General features: G+C 41.4%; 1 protein-coding gene across 1 annotated transcript in view; it reads left to right on the forward strand.

Moving 5' to 3' along the window:
* RFX4 (regulatory factor X4) overlaps positions 1 to 22,457 on the forward strand; it is a 163,485-nt gene that overhangs the window by 13,718 nt on the left and 127,310 nt on the right. Inside the window, exon 2 of the mRNA XM_068560654.1 lies at positions 13,331 to 13,417. Within this exon, the coding sequence (XP_068416755.1) occupies positions 13,331 to 13,417 (87 nt within the window). The remainder of the gene's footprint in view (positions 1 to 13,330; positions 13,418 to 22,457) is intronic.

Genomic DNA, 22,457 nt, shown 5'->3' on the forward strand with positions numbered 1-22,457 from the left:
GCTAAGACTTATATAGTGCTTACCATGTAAACATTCTCTGTGCCTTATTCACTTAATTGTCATACAAACCCCATGAGGTGCTATTATTACCACTCCCATTTTGCAGATTAAAAAAATTGAGGCTCAAGGAGGTCGAGTTGCTCACCCAAGGTTATACTTCAAGGAAGTCAGACTTGAACCTGGCAGTTGAGCTCCAAGGTCTGTGTCCTTCACTACTACTTTGTTATTCAAACAAACCGGAAAAGTGCCTTAGTCATAAACAGGTGCCTGGGACTCACAGCGGTTCCATATATTTAGAACGTGCTCTGTGCCAGGCACTGTGCTCTAAGTGCTTTCCATGCATTTGTTCACTGCAATCTCACACCACTAAGATGAGGTAGGCACATTATTATTACTCACATTTTAAACAAGGGGACACTGAGGTTTAGAGAATTTGCCTAAAGTCATTTCACTAGTAAGTACTAAGGCTGTAACTCAGACCATTCGTCTGTAGCTAGTTACGAAGCCCACATGCTTACTTTTCCTTCTCCTAGGTGATTCTCAGGAAATGATCCAAATGAAAGAAAACATTACCTGCACCACGTTGTCCATTAAAACATTGTAAAAAATAGGAACATTAGCTCAGTGGAACACTGGGCATGTATTAAACAATGACGAACGTGAGGACTGTAGCAGCAGAGGGGAAATCTGCATGATAGCATGTTGAGAGGAAAAGGAATAGAAATTGTACATTCCCTGAGATTACAGTTCACATGTGCACAGGTGTACACGAGGCTGGGGAGCAATGCAGAAAGAGGACAAGTAGTTCACACGTTAGAGGGGTGGGACTGTGGGTCAATATGTTTCTCTTTTCAACATTAAAAAGTATAGGGCTTCCCTGGTGGCACAGCGGTTGAGAATCTGCCTGCCAATGCAGGGGACATGGGTTCGAGCCCTGGTCTGGGAAGATCCCACATGCCGCGGAGCAACCAGGCCCGTGACCCACAACTACCGAGCCTGCGCATCTGGAGCCTGTGCTCCGCAACAAGAGAGGCCGCGATAGTGAGAGGCCCACGCACCGCGATGAAGAGGGGCCCCCGCTTGCTGCAACTAGAGAAAGCCCTCACACAGAAACAAAGACCCAACACAGCCAAAAATAAATAAATAAATAAATTTTTTAAAAAAAGTATAATTTCTTCGATAGATTAACACAGGAAAGAAAAAAGCGCTTTGCTTAAGAGAAGGATATTTTGTTGATTTATCTCAAAAGTTCAGGCTAGTTTGAAGTTTCTTTGGGTCCGGCAGCCAGGAGTGCCTGACTCCTGAGTTTTCGGAGGGGGAATCCACATCCTCTAATACAGGCAGTGAGAAGAAATGCAGGAGAGGTAAACAAACAAACAAAAACCTAGGAAAGGCAGTGATGTCAAGAATCAATACCAGATGATGTGCACAGCGAGTAGCCTTGGCTCCAGTAATCTTCTTCAGATTTTCTGTTTTAATAATATTGTAATAATAGCAATAGAAACAAAGAAAAAGTCTGCCAACATTGGGTAAGGGTAGGTATGCCCCCTCCCCCGAGAAGTGGAGGGGAAATGAAATTTTTACAACCTGGTTATGCAATTATGTACATTAACTCTGGTGTTCCCAGAGATATTTTCAGAGCAGAGATCTGCTTTTACATTAAGTTTATCTTCGACAGGAGATGGCACTGAACACCTTAGCTTTAATTTTCTCTAGTCTCTGGAGACTGTTGGTGAGTTCATGATCTGTGAAATATCAGCATTGGTGTACCTTCAGGGTTCCCTCCCTAATTCTTGTATATTGCAAACAATGACATCTTAATTAATCTCTTTGCCCACTTTAGAGTTTTCTATATTGAGTTTTCCTGAAGTAAGAAGGAGCAGTAACATTACTGAGCACATATTGTGTGTTTGGTATTGTTTTAGACACAGCTTAGTGCTCACAATGAGACTTTAAGGCATGTGTAATTATGCGTATTACAGTATAAGTTAATGGTTAGGTTAGAGTCAGATTCAAACCCTGGCTCAGCTGCTTACTGGCTGTGTGATCTTGGGCAAGTCATTGCTCTGATGATGATGTTGACGAGGATGATGGTACTTCATTGAGAGGCCACGTTCCAGGATGTGTCATTAGTGGACTCACTTGCGTCATGCGGTGATTGAGACCCCAGCTGATGAAGAAGAGACATGGGGACACTGGTCACGTGGATCGGCCAGAGGAGTGGATACAGTTAGCTAGAAGGAGGGTAGAGTTCTTATCTTTTCTCTTCTCACTCATCTGTTCTGGTTCAAGCATCGAAGACTTAGACTCTTGCAGTGGCCTCCTACTAGGGGGACATTAAGTCCCAGTTTGCCTGGGACAATCCTGGTTTACACATATGGTCCTGGCAAAATTATTACTAACACTGCTTTTCAGTCTCAGAAATGTCCAGGTTTAGATGATAAATGATATGGTCTCCTGCTTCCCTTTCCCTCCCCACTAAAATTGTGTTTAGCAGCCCCCGATGGAGCTGCCCACAGAACTGATTTGTTTATGCCACACTCTACTCAAAAACTTTTAGAGGTTCTCAACCATCTACTGAATAGAATCCAGACTCCTTAACCCAGCCCTGAGTACAGAGGCAGGGCTTTTATGTGCACATGCCCCTTAGCATGTTACAGAGTGCTAGTTATACAGGATAGTCTCAGTAAACACATGTTGAATTAACACCTGAATGAATGTGTCCATTCACGCTCAGGCTGCTTGTCAATTTCTTGAGCGTGTCATTCTTCTGCCAGCTTCAGGGACTTTGCATATGCCGTTCCTTCTGCCAGGAACACTCCTCCCTCTTTTCCCTGGGGTAGTAACACATGTCTTCTTACTCTTTAGCTGTCAGTTTAATGCTGCCTCCTCTGAGAAGCTTCCTTGACTCTCACAGATTAGGTCAGACCTTTCTTTTTTTTTTCTCTACCCTGGCTTTCTTGGTAATTATGTCTCTATTTGTGTGATTATTGAATAGCTGACTTCTGCACTAAACTCTGACCTTCCATGAAGCCAGAAACTGTCTTGTTCCCTGCTATCTCCCTACTGTATAGCTCAGTGCCTGCAACATGCTAGCGCATAAATAGTTGATAAACGGACAGTGGGATGAATGAATGTAAGTCCCCTCACAGCCTGCCCTTTCTGAGCCAGTGCAGTTCATGTCACCTGGTTAAAGCCTTCCAATAGCGTCTTGGCACACTTGGAATAGATGTGGAGTTCTTACTCTGGCCAGCAAACTTCGGGCCCTTCCTAACCTTCTGACCTCAGTTCGCACTGCCCTCCCCCTTCCTTCCTCTCCTCCACCATACTGGTTTCCTGGCTCTTCCTCACACCCTCCAAGCCCACTCCCACCTTGGCCTTTGCAGTTGCCTCAACATCACCTCCTCCGAGAGGCCCTCAGCATCCCTGCCACCTAAAACAGCACCCCCATCTCTCTCTATCCCTTTCCAGGGCTTCGTTTCTTCAGAACACTCACCGTGCTCTAAGTCCTCTTGCTTATTTGTTTTTGTCTGTCTCCACCACAGAATATAAGCTCCCTGAGAGCAGGGACCTTGCCTGCCATGTTCATCACTAGATCCTCAGAGCCTGGCAAACAGTTGGCACTAAATCACTGTTTGGTGGGCGAGGGAAGGAATAAAAGCAGCGGCAGCGTGGGGCTGCCCCTTGGAGGCAGGGCAGGGACCCCTTCCTGGAACCCAGCAGCCCCTGGGGCGGGGCCTGTGGTGTCGCCATGGCAACCCACTGACCTGAGGTACCTCCTGGATAGGCCACAGCTGCCCGCCTCCTGGGCCCACTTTCCACAGCATCCTGTGTGTCACCACCATGGGGAGTCCCGGGGAGAGAGGAAAAGCAGCATCCTGGTGCATGGGGGGACGGGAGCAGGCCCCGGTGGCATGGTTCTCCTGATAACGACCAGGGCCTGGGGGAGGGGACACTGGGGTGTGCTCTGGCACCTCCAGAGGGATCTGGGGCCCTGTCCTCCCTTGGTAGCTGCGAGTGTGGCACGTCAGCTCTTTCATGTAGCATTTCTAAAGCTGCAGGTTCCTAAAATAGGCCTCAGCACAGCGCCCCAAAAGACTGTTGATATAAAGAGAATGAATAACGCCTTCTATTAAAACCCAGTGACACTTTATAAGTCAGGCGGTGTTTTCTTCAGGTATTGCATAAGTCAAAACTCCCTGTTCTCATCCAGTTCCTCAGAAACAAAGCTCATCGTGTTACTCCCCCACTGCTTAAAAATCATGGCTGGCTCCCAGCTGCCTGCAGGCTTCTTGGCCTGGTGGGTGAGGCCTTTGCAGTCTGCTCCTAATGGAATCTCCCACTTGTCTCCCACCACTCTTTGGGTCACGGGTCAGTGGGCTCTTCACCTTTCTCAGAACCCATTTTGTGCCTTTGTCTGAGACGGTGGCCCTCTTCCCCGGAATGCCCTCCTTTCCTCCTTGGTCTGGCTGATGCCGACTCCTTTAAGGACCAGCTGAAATGCCTTCCCCCCACCCTCTGTGAAGCAGCCAGGCCGAGCCGGAAGCACCTTATTGTAATCTAGACGTACTCCTGGTTACCTGCTGGCTTAGCAAGGCAGGGTGCCGTGGTGACAGCAAACAGCTTTGGGGTCAGACAGACCTGTGGTGGTGACATCACCTAGCTTCTCCGAGACTTTCCTCTTCACAGATCGGAGTTGTTCAGGTCTCTGTTTCAGAGCTGCTGGAGGTGAGCAGAGGTGAAGCAGAGTGACCGGCATGGAGAGGACGCTCAATAAATGCTAAATGTCACCATTGCCGTCTGTCCCCATCATGGCTGTGAGCACCTGCTGGATAGAGACCAGGCTTTCCTCATCTTCCCACAAAGCCAAGCATGCTAAGTGCCTCACCCGTATCATTTCAGTTAATCTTTGGAGAAAACTGGGAGGCAGGGCTTTAGGAAGGTTCCAGAACCATGTCAGTGTCTCATAGCTAGTGAGTAGCAGGACTGCGATTTGAAATCCAGTTGTTCTGACCCCAGGCCCCACATTCTTCCTGGCCTGCCTCTGTCTTCTCTTTCATCTTGTACTGTCTCCCCCATGGCCACTCCACATCAGACCCCGGGCCTTCTTCCAGTTCCTTAAATAGGTCACATGTGACCCCACCTCAGAGCCTTTGCCTCTGTGGTCCCCGCTGTCAGGACTTTCGAAGGCCCTTTTTGCTCCCTCACTGCGCTCGGTCTCTGCTCAAATGCTGTTTCTTCCCAGAGGCCTTCCTGGGGAGGACCCCGAAGCCAGCATTCCCTGTTCCTTCATTCTGCTTCACTTCACCACAGCCATCACCGCCAGCTCTGTGCCCGACACCGCTCCAGGCTCTTGGGAACTAAGTGCTGAACAAGATCCTCAAGGTTGTTAGAACTTACAGTTTTAAGAGTGGGGGACATCAATAATAAAAAAAGAATACATAAGCAACCAAGATACTTTCAGGTCCTGAGACCCTGGTCCATCAGAGATATCCTGCTGTACTATATTGGCTTCCTGTTAAATAGCTTTTGTCCATCTCTTCTGTTAGAACTTTACACTGAAGACACTTGATAACTATATATTTGCAAAATGAATGGATAGATGGATGAGAGAGAACAACTAGCCTGTGCCCAGTAGGATGCAGCAGGAAGAATAAGCATAGGCTTTGGAGACTGAAGATCTGGGTTTGAATTCTGACTTTAACACCTTTGAACTGTGTGACCTTAGCCACACCACTGCCAACACGCCACTGCCATGTTCAGTCTTCTTATCTGTAAAGTGGTGTAAATTTCTGTCTCATGAGGTAGACTGTCGAGCTCAGATCAGGTTCTCCATGTCAGTGTGCTCTGTAAACTTCAAGGATTACCTGCCTTTTGACAACTAACTCAGTTGGCTCCTCCTGCCAGGCCAATATATGTTCATGAAGCACTGCTCTGAGTCTTGGACTGCCTTGGACGTGCCATGCCTCCGATACAGCTACTTCCTGGTTGTTTTTGCTGCTGGAAAGGGAACCAAATCTCCTAGGAAACCCAACAACCATTTATGGCTCATTCTATGAACTTGAGAAAGTCACTTCAAATTGGGGTTTCCAAATCTCTGATATGAAGTGGGGAGGAGTGAAGATTTGCCTCTAAGGAATGTGGGTTAAACTCCTTATCAGATGAAAATCTATAAGGCATTATCTGCATCCTCCTTCCTGCCCATGATCCCAGGTGAGTCAGGTGAGGGATGCCTCGCAGCCCAGGAGCCTATGCTCACAGCCGTCAATAAATCCTGTTGGGCACTTAGAGCAAGCTTGGTCCTTACTAAAAGGTCAGATGGTTTTTATTATTATTTTTTAATCAGCCATCAGTTTTATACACATCAGTGTATACATGTCAATCCCAATCGCCCAATTCAGCACACCACCATCCCCACCCCACCGCGGTTTTCCCCCCTTGGTGTCCGTACGTTTGTTCTCTACATCTGTGTCTCAACTTCTGCCCCGCAAACAGGTTCATCTGTACCATTTTTCTAGGTTCCACATACATGCGTTAATGTACAATATTTGTTTTTCTCTTTCTGACTTACTTCACTCCGTATGACGGTCTCTAGATCCATCCACGTCTCAACAAATGACTCAATTTCGTTCCTTTTTATGGCTGAGTAATATTCCATTGTATATATGTACCACAGCTTCTTTATCCATTCATCTGTTGATGGGTATTTAGGTTGCTTCCATGACCTGGCTATTGTAAATAGTGCTGCAATGAACATTGGGGTGCATGTGTCTTTTTGAGTTACGGTTTTCTCTGGGTATATGCCCAGTAGTGGGATTGCTGGGTCATATGGTAGTTCTATTTTTAGTTTTTTAAGGAACCTCCACACTGTTCTCCATAGTGGCTGTATCAATTTACATTCCCACCAACAGTGCGAGAGGGTTCCCTTTCCTCCACACCCTCTCCAGCATTTGTTGTTTGTAGATTTTCTGATGATGCCTATTCTAACAGGAGTGAGGTGATCCCTCATTGTAGTTTTGATTTGCATTTCTCTAATAATTAGTGATGTTGAGTATCTTTTCATGTGCTTCTTGGCCATCGGTCAGCTGGTTTTTATGGATCAAGAATGAGGCAGTTGGGAGCAGGAAGTTATCCAAGTGTGAACTGAGCTCTCCTTCTCCCATGTCCCAGAGCGCAGCGCCAATACTGCCACACTGATCACGGTATTAGAACTTTTGCTTCAAGCCTCAGTTTTCATATCAGTAAATAGAGATGTTAAGACATACCACATCATATTGTTCTGAGGTTTAATTCAGACCGCATGTGTGAAAACTTGCATAGTACCTGGCACACAGTAGGAACTTACTGTTGTTTTCTGAAGAAAGTAATACATTCAACAACATGTATTTACTGCACAGTGTCTGTGGGGCCAGGCACAGTGCCAGCCACTGGGGACAGGTGAATAAAGATGACAGGGTGGCTGCACTCATGAGCTGATGGAGTAGCACCTTCCTTGCTTTCTTGATGGCAACTAGAGGGCAGAAACCAGTCTTACTCATGTTTGTATCAGACTCACTCTACTACAGCTTCTTGTATCTAGACAGTATAAAATAAATTTTTGTTGAATTTTCCTTTCTTTATTTGGAAAATTGCCTTTGATGTGTTGTCCTTTTTCATGCCTTATGTGGTAAAAAAGAAAATGATTAGGAAATTCTGTAGATATGTGGATGTACCTCCTTACATGCTGTGCATTCTTTGATATCATGTGTGTCAATAAAGTAACGTCCATTGAGGCCAGACTATAGGAAAAACTTCATACCAGGCACTATTGGGGAGTCAAAAGAAGTAGAATAAAATGGACAACATTCTTAAGATGTTTATGTTTTGAACTGAAGAGCCTGTTATGTATAACAAAGGCTTGCAAAGAAATATGTAAGTGAATTTAGCCAAAATTGTAATATGTAAATTGAGTTTTAGCAAAAGTTGTAATGCAAGGCAGACTGTGATCAGTGCTGCAATATTGGCACCATGTTTTGGAAACCATATGGGACACAGGATAAGGAGAGCTCAGGGTACACTTGGAGAGAGCGTTGTGGTTATGACCTGAGATTGAATGCTTGTCCTAACCCTACCTCTTCTAGCTGGGTGACTTTGGACAAGTCACCTAATCTTTCTGAGCCTTAGTTTTCTCATCTCTAAAATGTGCATATTAATAGAACCTACCTTATAGAGCTGTTATGAGGATTAAGTATGATGGTGTACGGAATGCATTTGCATAATGCTTATAAGGGCTCAGTATATGGTGGCCTTTATTAAATCACTTAATGTACAAATGAGTAAGATAGATGAACACAGTGCTTTATTAAAAATTCAATATACCTGTCATTCTGGTTGAGTAATTCTTGATCTTTGCAAGACAAAAATCCATTATTAGTAGTTTTAAAGTACATAAAGTTTACTTCACGTGACCTAAATAGAGGCCTTCCAGTCCTGTGGAGCAACCTAACTTATGGGACACGAGTTTCAGATGCCACTGTTGAGGGTCCCCCTAGGGAAGAAGACAAACGTCAAAGGGCTCCAAGGCCCATGGCCTGTATAGATATTTCAGAGTGTTGCATCCATGCAGTCTGGAATGCAAGACCTTTGAATGCACTGGAAACCCCCATGTCCAGAGCAACACATGTGATGGTTCTGCTGTATTTGGCACTGCTCAGACCCCATCTGAACTCTCAGAGCTCATCCTGAGTGCGACATGTTCAAACAGACATAGAAGACAGCCAGAAATAGATGAACAGGATGGCAAAGAAGTGGGAACAATTTCTCCCAAGAAAGAGCTGAAACAAGTGGAGTACTTTGACTAGAATAATGGAGACAGGGACTTCCCTGGCAGTCCAGTGGTTGGGACTTCGCCTTCCGATGCAGGGGGTGTGGGTTCGATCCCTGGTTGGGGAGCTAGGATCCCACATGCCTCGGGGCCAAGGGACCAAAACATAAAGCAGAAACAGTGTTGTGACAAATTCAGTAAAGACTTTAAAAATGGTCCACATCAAGGGCTTCCCTGGTGGCGCAGTGGTTAAGAATCCACCTGCCAATGCAGGGGACACGGGTTCGAGCCCTAGTCCGGGAAGATCCCACATGCCGCAGAGCAGCTAAGCCCGTGCGCCACAACTACTGAGCCTGCGCTCTAGAGCCTGTGAGCCACACCTACTGAGCCCTTGTGCCACAACTACTGAAGCCCGCGTACCTAGAGCCCGTGCTCCACCACAAGAGAAGCCACCGCAATGAGAAGCCCGCGCACGGCAACGAAGAGTAGCCCCTGCACGCTGCAGCTAGAGAAAGCCCGCACGCGGCAACGAAGACCCAACGCAGCCAAAAATAAATAAATTAAAAATAAATAAATAAATAAAAAGGAAAAAGAAAGGAAAATGGAGACATGGTGGCTTCTCCCTATATCTGCTGTCTGCAGCAGAGACCAAACTTACTCTGTGTTGCTCATGGGAGCAGAGCTGGGTAGCAGAGTGGCTACAGGCATAAGCCATGAGTCAGAGAGCCCTAAGTGGGGGCAGTGGGTGGGGGAAGGGAGTACTTGGTGAGATTTCTTCTCTCTACCCTCTTTCCCTTCTGTAACCTTGCTTTCATCTCTCTCCAGGGTTGAGGCTGGGCAGTGTGGGGAGAGGTACAGCCATCAGCAAAATTCTTTGACTTGAACTCTCGTGGGTGGGTGTTGCCCCTCTTGGCCCACGTGGTGCTCAGAGCCACCTCCTCTCTGGGATGTTGCCATGAGTTCTTCAGAGAGTGTGCCCCACCAATCACTGGGAATTCTCACCTGCAACAGTAGGCCCTTCCAGGACTCCAGCGATAACAGGCCTGATCCTGGCACAGGCAGACGGGTGAGAGCGAGAGTGTTGCCTTAGTTCCCTGTTTCTGATGAAAGAGGGTGGTGGTGTATGTGTGAAAGTTGTGTGCCTACATGCACGTGAGAGTGCGAAGGTGTGCATACCTAGCTGGGAAGACCAGGGACTGGCCCAGAACAATAGAAATTGCTTTTGGTGGTGTGCTTTGGTGGAGGAAGGGGCCGCAGATTTCAGGGAACGCCATCCAACATCAGCCATAGCTGTTGCCAGGGAAAATGTGCCAGGACTTGAAAGGGTTAGAAGATCTGAGTAGAGACATTCTAGAGAGTTCTGAAAAGAATTCCAGAGATTTGCATCCAGATGTGGTTTTGCATAAGATGTGATGAGAAACACCCATCCTGTGCCATCACAGCTTTGAAAACATTACAGGCCATTTGTTTCTATGTTGTGCATTTGGAATCTGGAAGGGGGTAGCGTTTTAATGTTTTGAATCTCTCTGCAGTTCAGTGTTTCCTTAGAAATACCAGATTTCCATATACTCTTTAACAAGCTGGCTCCTGTTCCTCCCCTGATATTTCTCTCCTACTTATTTACAATTTTGGAAGCAGCTTTTAAAAGAGCAGTTTGTTGGGACATAAAATACAAACCAAAACCCTAACATTTCTCCCTGCTGTTGACGTTTGCTTTCCCCTCACTACACAGCTTACTCGCCAGCGTTAGCATGGCTTCCTTTTACAATATGTTACTAAGAGCCAAGGAAAAGTAATGATCTTTTCCTTGGCTCTTTGAATTACGAGGCGTCACATTGCTCGATTAAGCTTCAGTTGCTCTCTAGGGAAACTGGAGATGAAAATCCTTACTTCAGAGAATTGTCCAAATTCAATGAGATAACATATGTAAAGGGCCTGGCATGTTAAAATAGGGGTTCAGTAAATGCTAGCTCCCATATTATAAAGAAGGCAGCGGGAGACAGCACTGTTCAAAAGCACACATCCATAGGTATAGTCAGTTCTGCTGTAATACCACATATGCATTCCCCCAAATCGCCGTCATTCTACAAAATTGCACAATAAAAAGTACAGAGATCACTGGAATAATAAGCTAGGGGCACAACACTCAAAAACTTTGTCAGTGACGCATGGGAAAAGAGATAGGAACCTAATAGGATAGCACAGTTTTACACTTGTTAAATGGTTAAGAGGCACATAAATACAGTAAATATGGCATTTCACCTTGGACTTGAAGTTGCTTTTGAAGCTCTACGAGTCCTTAATAGTCTTTTTTTTATAATACATTTTTTTTTTTTTAAAGGATGATAATTTTGAGAAACAGTGACCCCAGGGCAAGTTTAGGCAGTTCACATTCTATTGTATGATGGGTGGGGGACAACATTTAGTGCCATGTCAAATGAGTTTCTTAAATTTTTATTTATTTATTTATTTATTTAATTTATGGCTGTGTTGGGTCTTCGTTTCTGTGCGAGGGCTTTCTCTAGTTGCGGCAAGTGGGGGCCACTCTTCATCGCGGTGTGCGGGCCTCTCACTATCGCAGCCTCTCTTGTTGCGGAGCACAGGCTCCAGACGTGCAGGCTCAGCAATTGTGGCTCACGGGCCCAGTTGCTCCGTGGCATGTGGGATCTTCCCAGACCAGGGCTTGAACCCGTGTCCCCTGCATTGGCAGGCAGATTCTCAACCTCTGCGCCACCAGGAAAGCCCTATAATACCTTTTTAAAAATTAATTTAATTTAATTTATTTATTTTTGGCTGTGTTGGATCTTTGTTGCTGCACACGGGCTTTCTCTAGTTGCAGCGAGCGGGGGCTACACTTCGTTGCGGTGCGCAGGCTTCTCACTGTGGTGGCTTCTCTTGTTGCGGAGGATGGGCTCTAGGTGCGTGGGCTTCAGTAGTTGTGGCACGCAGGCTCAGTAGTTGTGGCTCGTGGGCTCCAGAGCGCAGGCTCAGTAGTTGTGGCGCACGGGCTTAGTTGCTCCGCGGCACGTGGGATCTTCCCGGACCAGGGCTCGAACCCGTGTCCCCTGCATTAGCAGGCGGATTCTTAACCAGTGCGCCACCAGGGAAGCCCTGAAGTTTGCTTTTGGAAGTGGACTTCGGAAGGGCTGCAGCTTGTGTGTTATTGTGAAATGTTAGAACGTGGGTTATCTGGGCAGGTGTGGCTCACAACCCACGCTGTAAACTCAAGTAGCTGGTAGATGTTTGAGGTGTGAGCACGTGTGCATTTTTGCATATTCCTACAGGGCTTAGTTCAGCTAGGTGCAGTTTTCTGCATTCATTCGATGTTTTTTAAGGAAGAAATCAAGCATAAGCAAACAGAAAGTTTGTGCTAGGCACAAATTGTTCCCTAATGTATCACTTGCATTGAATGCATTTGTGTTTTCAAAACAAGCAGTATAGCAGAAATGATGTACTTAGCTGATGCTGTTGAATAAATGAATGAATAGTGGGTGGTCTAGATCAGTGATCCCCAACCTTTTCGGCACCAGGGACCGGTTTTATGGAAGACAGTTTTTCCACTGATGGCGGTGGCGGGGGGTTGAGGGCTGGTTTCGGGATGATTCAAGCGCATTACATTTATTGTGCACTTTATTTCTATTATTATTACATTGTAATATATAATGAAATAATTATACAACTCACCATAATGCTGACAGGAGGCGGAGCTCAGGCCGTAATGTGAGGGATGGGGAGAAGCTGTAAATACAGATGAAGCTTCACTCGCTTGCCCGCCTCTCACCTCCTGCTGTGCGGCCCAGTTCCTAACAGGCCATGGATCGGTACTGGTCCGTCGGCCCAGGGGTTGGGGACCCCTGGTCTAGATGATAGAATAAGCATTATGCTACATTGTGGAAAGTACATTTGTAGCCTTTGGAATTGGATTTTAAAAAAACCATGGTCTTCTGGATTTCAAAAGTAATGGATAACTATTACAGAGCTTTTGATGCCTCCTCCTGCAGTGACCTTCAGTCTGTGCTTGGAAGAGCCCCTTCAGGGGTCGCTGGCAAAGGGAGGGGAGCTGTAAGGTTCCCTGCCCTCCTCCTCTTCAACCAGAGCCCTCAGGGTTGTATCTGCTTTTCTTTTTTGTTTTCTTTTGAAGAAAGGGTTCTGCTGCTAATTTACAAGTCTCCAAACCACCACTAGTGATTCAGTTGACCAAATTTTGTTTTACAAACTAGTTCTCAGGAATGTGTCTTTTTTTGAAGAAACATAATCCTCAGTTGGTACTATTGGGCTATGAATACTCCAGAATTAGTAGAATTTGACCAAGAAATACTCAAGTGGGGCTTCAAATTACCATTTTGCCTCCAAACTACTCAGCCAAGTCTCATCAGCAACGGTGCATGTGGGACTTCCTGTCAAATCCAATTCCAGTCTGGGCAGATCTCAGATGAAAGTTGATGGGCATTTAAATCTAGCGCATTGATGATGTTCTCTTCTCTTCACAGACACCAACAACATGATTTTCTTTCTTTTCATTTTTAGAGAGCTGGATTGAAAGATGTCTCAACGAAAGTGAAAACAAACGTTATTCTAGCCACACATCTCTGGGGAATGTTTCTAATGATGAAAGTAAGTGCTTGAAACTCATTCTTCCACGGTGTCCTGGATGCAGACTGTGTCCTGATGAGGAATGGTGCTTCTAGAATGCTAGACTGGGGCAAGTTACCTGAAACAAGAGGCTCTCCAGCCATTTATGAAATACCCCAGGCCCTCCCTGTAATATCCTGCAGTAAGGAATGCAATGCAGTCAGGTGAACGTGGAAACTGAAGCCACGGCACAAACTTGCTGTTTACACATTTTTATTGTCTGGGTCCCTAAAGACCCCATCTCAGTGATGCTCCAGTGGGAAAATGTGGACCTTGAATGGGAAAGGCCATTCCATGTAGATGTGGGTTTAAAGTGTGTCATGGGACTGTTGTTTTAGAGTCGTGAATGTCCTTGGTGTTTGAAAGTAACCGTTTCTCCTGGATCTTGGGCTAGAGAACTGGTATTAATGGACAGATACAAACTGCTCTGTTTACACCTTTCCCTGTGTTAAGTCAGACTGGGGCTGTGGGTGCCTTGTATTAAGAGCAGAAGACTACTTGGGACTTGTATTTGTTCCTAAAGCACTGCAAAAAGGGGACAGCTTATTATAAAAGTCATTTCCAGCAGGGACAGAGTGTCTCTCTTGGTTGGTAAAGAGCATCTCCTTAGTTCAATTTTCTCGAAGATTCAGGGAATCTTCATGGAAGATTGAGCCATACTGTTGTATGTCACAGTAGTTTTTCTTTTTCATTGCTGCATAGCACTCCACTGTATGCATGTATCACAACATATATATCAATCTAAACGTTGATGGATATTTAAATTGTTTCAAGTTTTTGACTGTTTCTTAAGCATCTCTGAACATTCTTTTTTTAAGTGTATTTTATTGTGGTGGAATATACCTAACATAAAATGTATCATTTTAACCGTGTTAAGTATATAATTCAGTGGCATTCAGTACATTCCCCTTGTTTTGCAACCATCACCACCATCCACCTCCAGAACTTTTTACATCTCCCAGACTAAAATTCTGTACCCATTAAACAATAACTCTCCATCCCCCTTTCCCCCTAGTCCCTAGCAACTACTCTTCTACTTTCTGCCCCTATGAATTTGACTACTGTAAGAATCTCATTTAAGTGGAATCACATAGTATTTGTCCTTTTGTGACTGGCTAATTTCATTTAGCTTAATGTCTTCAGGGTTCATCCATGTTGTAGCATGTATCAGAATTTCCTTCCTTTTTAAGGTTGAGTGACACTCGCTTGTATGTATATACCACATTTTGTTTATCTGTTCATCCACTGATGGACATTTGGACTGTTTCTACCTTTTGGCTATTGTGAATAATGCTGCTATAAACATGGGTATACAAATACCTGGTCGATATCTGCTTTCAGTTCTTTTGGATATATAACCAGACGTGGAATTGCTGGATCATGTGGTAATTCTGTGTTTACTATTTTGAGGAACTGCCATATTTTCATGGTGGCTGCATCATTTTACATTCTCACCAATAATGTGCTAGAGTTCCAATTTCTCGACATCCTTGCCAATACTTGTTATTTTCTATTTTTCTGGGGGGTTTTTTGTAATAGTCATTCCAGTGTATAAGGTAGTATCTAATTGTGGTTTTGATTTGTATTTCCCTAATGATTAGTGATGTTGAGCATCTTTTCATGTGCTTATTGACCATTTGTATATACACTTTGGAGAAATGCCTATTCAAGTCTTTTGACCATCTGTTAATCAGATTGTTTATTTTTGTTGTTGTTGAATTGTAGGAATTTCCCTAATGATTAGTGATGTTGAACATCTTTTCATGTGCTTACTGATTATTTGTATATATTCTTTGTAGAAATGTCTATTCAAGTCTTTTGACTGCTTTTAAATCAGATTGTTTACTTTTTTGTTGGTAAATTGTAGTTCTTTATATATTTTGCATATTAACCCCTTATCAGATATATGTTGTGCAAATATTTTTCTCTCATTCTTTGGGTTGCCTTTTACTCTGTTGATTGTGTTCTTTGATGCACAGAAGTTTTCAATTTTGATGTAGTCTAATTTATTTATTTTTTCTTTTGTTGCCTGTGCTTTGGTGTCATATCCAAGAAATCATTGCCAAATCCGATGTCATGAAGGTTTTACTCTATGTTTTCTTTCAAAAGTTTTATAGTTTTAGCTCTTATGTTTAGGTCTTTGATCCATTTTGAGTTAATTTTTATATATGGTATAAGGTAAGGATTCACATTCATTCTTTCGTTTGTGGATATCCATTTTTCCCAACACCATTTGTTGAAAAGACTGTGCTTTCCGCATTGAATGTTGACACCCTTGTCAAAAGTCATTTGACCATGTATGTATCTGGACTCTCTATTCTGTTCATTGGTCTATATGTCTGTCTCTATGCCGGTACCACACTGTTCTAATTACTGTAGCTTTGTACTAAGTTTTGAAATCAGGAAATGTGAGATCTTTAATGTTGTTCTTTTTCAAGATTGTTTTGGCTATTCGGAGTCCCTTGAGATTCCACATGAATTTTAGGATGGATTTTTCTATTTCTGCAAAAATGTGTTGTTAGGATTTTTATAGGGATTGCATCGAATCTATAGATCTCTTTGGATAGTATTGACATCTTAACAATATTAAGTCTTACAGTCCATAAACACAGGATGTCTTCACATTTACTGATGTCTTCTTTAATTCTTTCAGCAGTGTTTTATAGTTTCAGTGTTACAAGCCTTTTGCTTCCTTGGTTAAGTTTATTTCTAAGTATTTTATTCTTTTTGGTGCTATTGTAAATAGAATTGCTTTCTTTCTTTTTTTAAATATTTATTTATTTGGCTGTGTCGGGTCTTTGTTGTGGCACGCCGGCTCTTCATTGCAGCGCGCAGGCTTCTCTCTAGTTGTGGAGTGCGGGTTTTCTCTTCTCTAGTTGTGGCACAGGCTCCAGAGCATGTAGGCTCTGTAGTTTGTGGCACATGGGCTCTCTAGTTGAGGCGCGTGAGCTCAATAGTTGTGGCACTTGGGCTTTGTTGCCCCCCGGCATGTGGGATCTTAGTTCCCCGACCAAGGATCGAACCCGCATCCCCTGCATTGGAAGGCGGATTCTTTACCACTGGACCACCAGGGAAGTCCCTAGAGTTGTTTTCTTAATTTCCTTTTTGGATTGTTCATTGGTAGTGCAGAAAAATGCAGCCAACTTTGTATGTTGATTCTGTATCTTGCAACTTTGCTCAATTCATTATTAGTTCTAGCAGCGTGTGTGTGTGTTCTTCTTCTGGTAGTATGTTGAATAGAAGTGGCAAAAGTGTTCCTCATCTTAGAGGAAAAGCTTGTAGTCTTTCCACTGAGTATGATGTTTGCTGTGGGTTTTTCATATAGGCTTTACTCTGTTAAAATAGTTTTCTTCTCTTCCTATTTTGTTGAGTATTTTTATCATGAAAAGATTTTGAATTTTATCAAATGCTCTTTCTGCATCAATTGAGATGATCATGTGGTTGTTCTGTTAATGTGGTTTATTATATGAATTGCTTTTTGTATGTTGAACTATCCTAACATTCAAGTAATAATCCCACTTGGTCATAGTGTATAATCCTTTTAATACACTGTTGAATTATGTTAACTAGCATTTTCTTGGGGATTTTTGCATCACTGTACATAAAGGATATTGATCTGTAGTTTTCTTATAGTGTCTTCATTTGGCTTTGGTATCAGGGTAATGCTGGGCTTGTAGAATGAGTTTGGAAGTGTTCACTCCTCTTCCATTTTTTGGAAGAGTTTGAGAAGGATTGGTAGTCTGAATATTCTTGTGGACATCCTCTTTTATGAACTACCTGTTCGGGATTTTACTTGTCAGGTTTTGTTGCTGTTGTTGTTGTTTGTTGTTGTTTTTTGATTGTGCTATTTGTCTTTCCCTTAATGATTTGTAAGAGTTGTTTTTATATTTTGAATAGGAGATATTTGTCAGATAAAAGTATTGAAGTTTGTGGTCTGCCTTTTTATTCTTTTAGTGGTATCTTTTGATGAACAGAAGTTCTTACTTCTAATAAAACCCAGTTTATCAGTGTTTTTCTTTTATAGTTAGTGCTTTTGTGTCATATTCAGAAATTTTTGCCTACCTAAGGTCATGAAGGTTTTCTTCATGTTACTATCTAGAAGTTTTATTATTTTACCTTTTACTTTTCTATCAACAGACATCTGGAATTTTTATAAATGGTGTGAGGGAGGAGTCAAAATTCTTTTTTTATTTTTAATTTTGACTGATAGAGCACCATTTTTTCTGAAAAGAATGTTCTTTACCCACTGGTCATAAATCAGGAGATCATATACATGTGGATCTATGTCTTGATCTTTATTCTGAATCACTGGTCTGCTTGTCTGTTTTAGAGCCAGTACAATAGTCTTTATTACTGTACCTTTTATGGTACATTGTAATACATGGTGGCATAAGACCTCTTTTTCAAGATGGTTTTGGTTAAGTTCTTAATATTTCTATATAGATTTTAGAATCAGCTTATCTATTTTCACATGCTCAAAAAAAATCTGGGATTTTGATTGGGATTACATTGTATCCACAGTTAATTTCAGAAGAATAACATTTTGCCGACATCAAATTTCTAATCTGTGTATGTGCTTTAAACCTCCATGTGTTAGATGGCCTTTAGTTTCTCTCAACAGTGTTTTGTAGATTTCAGTGTAGAGATTTTGTACATCTTTCATTAGATTTATTCCTAGATAATTGATATTTTTCAGTGCTATTGTAAGTAGTATTATTTTTAAATGTTTTCTAATTGTCAGTTGCTAGTATATGAAAATGCAATTTATTTTTTAGATAATGACTGTAACCAGGCACTTTGCTAAATTTGCTTATTATTTATGAGTTTACTATGAACATAACCATGTCACCGGATAATGATAGTTTTGCATTTTCTTTTATAGTCTTCATATTTTTATTTCTTTTCTGTGCCTTAGTGCACCTGCTGGGACCTCTACTGCAACGTTGAGTTGAAGTGGTGATAGCAGACATTATTGCCTTGTTCCTTACCTAGGGGAAAACATTTAATGTTTCACCACTAAGCTTGATGGTTGTTATGAAGTTCTTGTAGGTATCATTATTGAATCCCTGGTTTGCTGAGAGACTTTTCTTGAATGGGTGTTGAACTTTATCAAATGGTTTACTGAGCTGAACATAAGAGCTGATCATATGTTTTCCTCCTTTATTCTGTTAATGTTGTGAATTACATTGATTAAATTTTTGAATGTTAAACCAATCTTGCATTCCTAGAAGACACTGCACTTGGTCAGAAGTTTAATTTTTGTATTTTTCTAGGTTAGATTGACTACTATTTTGTTAAGAATTTTGACATCTCTGTTTATGAGATTTATTGACCAATGATTTTCCTTTTATCCTTGTCAGGTTTTGGCATCAAGATTATACAGTCCTTATAAAAAGATGTGGAAACTTTCTTTTTTTTCTGCTCTTTTGAAAAGTTTGTGTAAGATTGGCTTCATTTATTTCTTAAATATTAGGAAAAACTTAACACTGAAGTCATCTGGGTTTGGAGTTTTCCTTGAGGGAAAGTTTTTAATGATGGATTCAGTTTTTAAAATAGCAATAGAATTATTCATATTTTTCTATTTCTTGTTTTGTTACTTTAAGCAAATTTTTATTTTTAAGGAATTCATTTCATCTAAATTTTCAAATTTATTTACATGATATTGTTTAAATTTTCCTTTTATTACGTTTTGTCATGTTTTTAGCATCTACAGTATTGTCCTCCTTTCATTTCTGATATGTTTTCTCTATTTTTCTTGATCAGTTTTGCCAGAGTTTATCAACTGTATTAGTCTTTGCAAGTATCCAACTTTTGGCTTTTTTTTTTCTCAATTTACATCTTTTAAAAATTTCCTTTACTTTTGCTCTTTTCTGTAGTTTTTCCTTCCTTATACTTTCTTTGAGTTTAATTTTTTGTCTTTTTCTATTGTGAGATAGACATCTAGATCATTGATTTTCAACCTTTTCTAAGATAGACATTTAAAGTTATAAAATTTCCTCTAAGTACTACTTAACTGTATCACATAATTCTTCTGGTGTCATACTTTCATTACCATACAGTCAAATTTACTTTCTAATTCCTACTGTGATTTCTTATTTTACCCATGATTCATTTAGAAATCTATTGCTTAATTTCTAAAAACTTGGGGATTTCCTAGTTGCCTTCCTGTTACTGATTTCTATTATAATCCACTGTGGTCAGAGAACATATTCTGTATGACTTCAATATTTAAAATTAGTGAGACTTGCTTTTTTGTCCAAACATATGGTCTATTTGGCAAATGCACATGTATGCTTGTAAAGAATGTGTATTCTGCTGTTTTTGGATGGAATGTTCTGTAACTATCAATTAGGTCAGGTTGGTTAATCATGTTATTCAGATGTGCCATATCCTTATGGATTTTGTTGTTGTCTATAAGGTACTGGAAGAGGTGCTATATTGTGGTTATCTATCTCCTCAGTTTTGTTAATTCCTGCTTTACGTGTTTTGAAGTGTTCATTTCTTAGAAATTTAGTATTGTTGTATCCTCTTGTTGAAATGATCCTTTTTATCATTATTAGATGTCCCTCCTTATTTCTAGTAATACTTTTTGCCTTCAAGTCTATTTTGTCTGATATTAATATAACTACAGCAGCTTTCTTTTTTATTGGGGTTGTTACGGTGTATCTTTGTCTTTTAATTTTCAACCTTTCTGAATTCAATATTAAGATTTTTTATATAGTTTTAAAAAGCCAGTCAGATAATCTTTATCTTTAATTGGAATATTTAGATCATTTAAATTTAACATAATTACTTACATTGTTGGGCTTAAATCAACAAACTTGGTACTGTATTTAATTTTTATTTCTCCCATCTGACTTTATTTCTTTATTCCTCCCTTGTTCCCTTTTTGGGAAGGATTAATGTAGTTAAATATTTTTAATGTTTTTCTCTGCTAGCTTTCCAATTAGATATTCTTTTAGAGTGTTTCTCTCGGGGATTACACTATGTACCCTACCTTTCATGTCTGCCTCACGTTAATCCTTCCCCCACTTCAAATACAGTGCACGAACACTGTCATAGTTTAACCTCATTTACCACTTTCCCACCCTCTGTGCCATTGCTTTAATGTATCTTACATCTACATATGTTATAAGCCCTATAAGACATTATTATTATTATTGTTTTAAATATTAGTCATTCACATATTTTAATATGTGAATGTATTTATTCACATATTTGCCCTTTCCAGGGCTCATCATTCTTGTCAGCAAGTCCATGCTTCCATCTGGGATCATTATTTCTTTAACCCAAAGAAACTCCTTTGCTATTTCTGGTAGTGCAGTATAGAGTAGTATAGATCATGAAAAACATTGTTATTTCACCTACATTTTTGAAGGACATTTTTGCTGGATATAGAATTCTAGTCTGGTAAGATTTTTTTTCCTTTCAACCCTTTAAAACTTTTATTGCATTGTCTTCTGGCTTCTAAAAGTTAGTCATCAGACTTATTTTTACTCCTTTGAATACAATGTCTTTTTGTCTCAGGCAAAAGATTTTTTTCCTTCTCTTTAGTTTACAGCTGTTTGACTATGATGTACATAAACATGGTTTTCTTATATTTTTCCTTCTTGGGTTCACTGAGCTTCTAGCATCTGTGGGTTGTCATTCATGAAATTTGTAAAATTGTTCACCATTGTCTCTTCAAATATCTTTTCTGCCCCATTCTCCCTTATCTCCTTCTGAAATTCCAGTTACATGAATACTAGACCTTTGACTGTACCCCATATGTTTCTTACGCTCTGCTCTGGTTTGTCCATTTTTCTCTCTTCATTCTTCAGTTTGGTGTATCCTGTTGACATCATTTTCAGTTCTCAATTCCCATTTTCTGTCATGTCTAGAGTCTGCTATTAAGCCCATCCAAGTTATCTTTTTTTTTATAGTTTTGTGGTCTATTTTCATTTATTTATTCATTCATTCATTTATTTATCTATTTATTTGGCTGCACTGGGTCTTAGTTGTGGCATGCGAGATCTTCGTTGTGGCATGAGGAATCTTTCTTTAGTTGTGGCATGCAGGATCTTTTATTTGCAGCATGAGGGATCTTTAGTTGTGGCATGTGAACTCTTAGTTGTGGCACATGGTATCTAGTTCCCTGACCACAGATCCAACCCGGGCCCCCTGCATTGGGAGCTTGGAGTCCTAGCCACTGGACCACCAGGGAAGTCCCCTACCCAAGTTATCTTAATTTCAGATATTGTATTCTTTCTTTTACGGTAGATGTTCAGTTGATTCTTTTTTTTTTATCCAAATCTCAGTTGATATTCTACATTTTTCGTCTGTTTTGTCCATCACTTCCTCTATTTTGACTGTCCTTTCCTCTATCTCCTTAACCTTGCTAACCATAGTTATTTTAAAGTCTCTGTCTGATAACTCTAATATCTCAATCATCTCTGGATCTATTTCTATTATCTGTTTTTTCCTTGGATTTCAGGGTTTTGGTCTTGTTTTTCAATATACCTTATAGTTTTTGATTCAGTGCTCGACATTATGGATGCAAAGTTGGAGAGGTTTTGAGTGAATGATGTTAACATCCTCCACAGAGTGTTAAATTTTGTTCTAGCAGGCAGATAGAGAACCAGCAAGTCTCCTTGATCCTGTCAAGCCTTGGTTAAGTCCAGTCTATTTCAGTTTTGTCCATACTACCAGAGTGTCATCTTTACTCCTAGGTCATAGCTTTTCTGGGTCCACAACTGAAAGCCCTGGGTATTTACGAAGTTCCTTCTACCTTGACCCAGCTTGAGCTCCAACTTCTGACACCCTAGCTAATCAATGACCAGCTCTTTAGCCTCTAAGCTGATGTTTTCTCTTTGGTTTTTTTGGTTTCTCACTCTCCGCGTGTGCAGCATAGGAATGGGCTAAAGACTTGAGGGGAGTTTGAATGCAGGCATGTCTGTCTTCTTCTCTTCTCTCTGGAATGTTGCTCCTTATATCTTAGCCACTCTGTCATCTGCAAACTCTGACTTCAGTCTCATCAGCCCAA

The sequence above is a fragment of the Eschrichtius robustus genome, chromosome 13, assembly GCF_028021215.1.
Source record: "Eschrichtius robustus isolate mEscRob2 chromosome 13, mEscRob2.pri, whole genome shotgun sequence".
Taxonomy (NCBI): Eukaryota; Metazoa; Chordata; class Mammalia; order Artiodactyla; family Eschrichtiidae; genus Eschrichtius; species Eschrichtius robustus.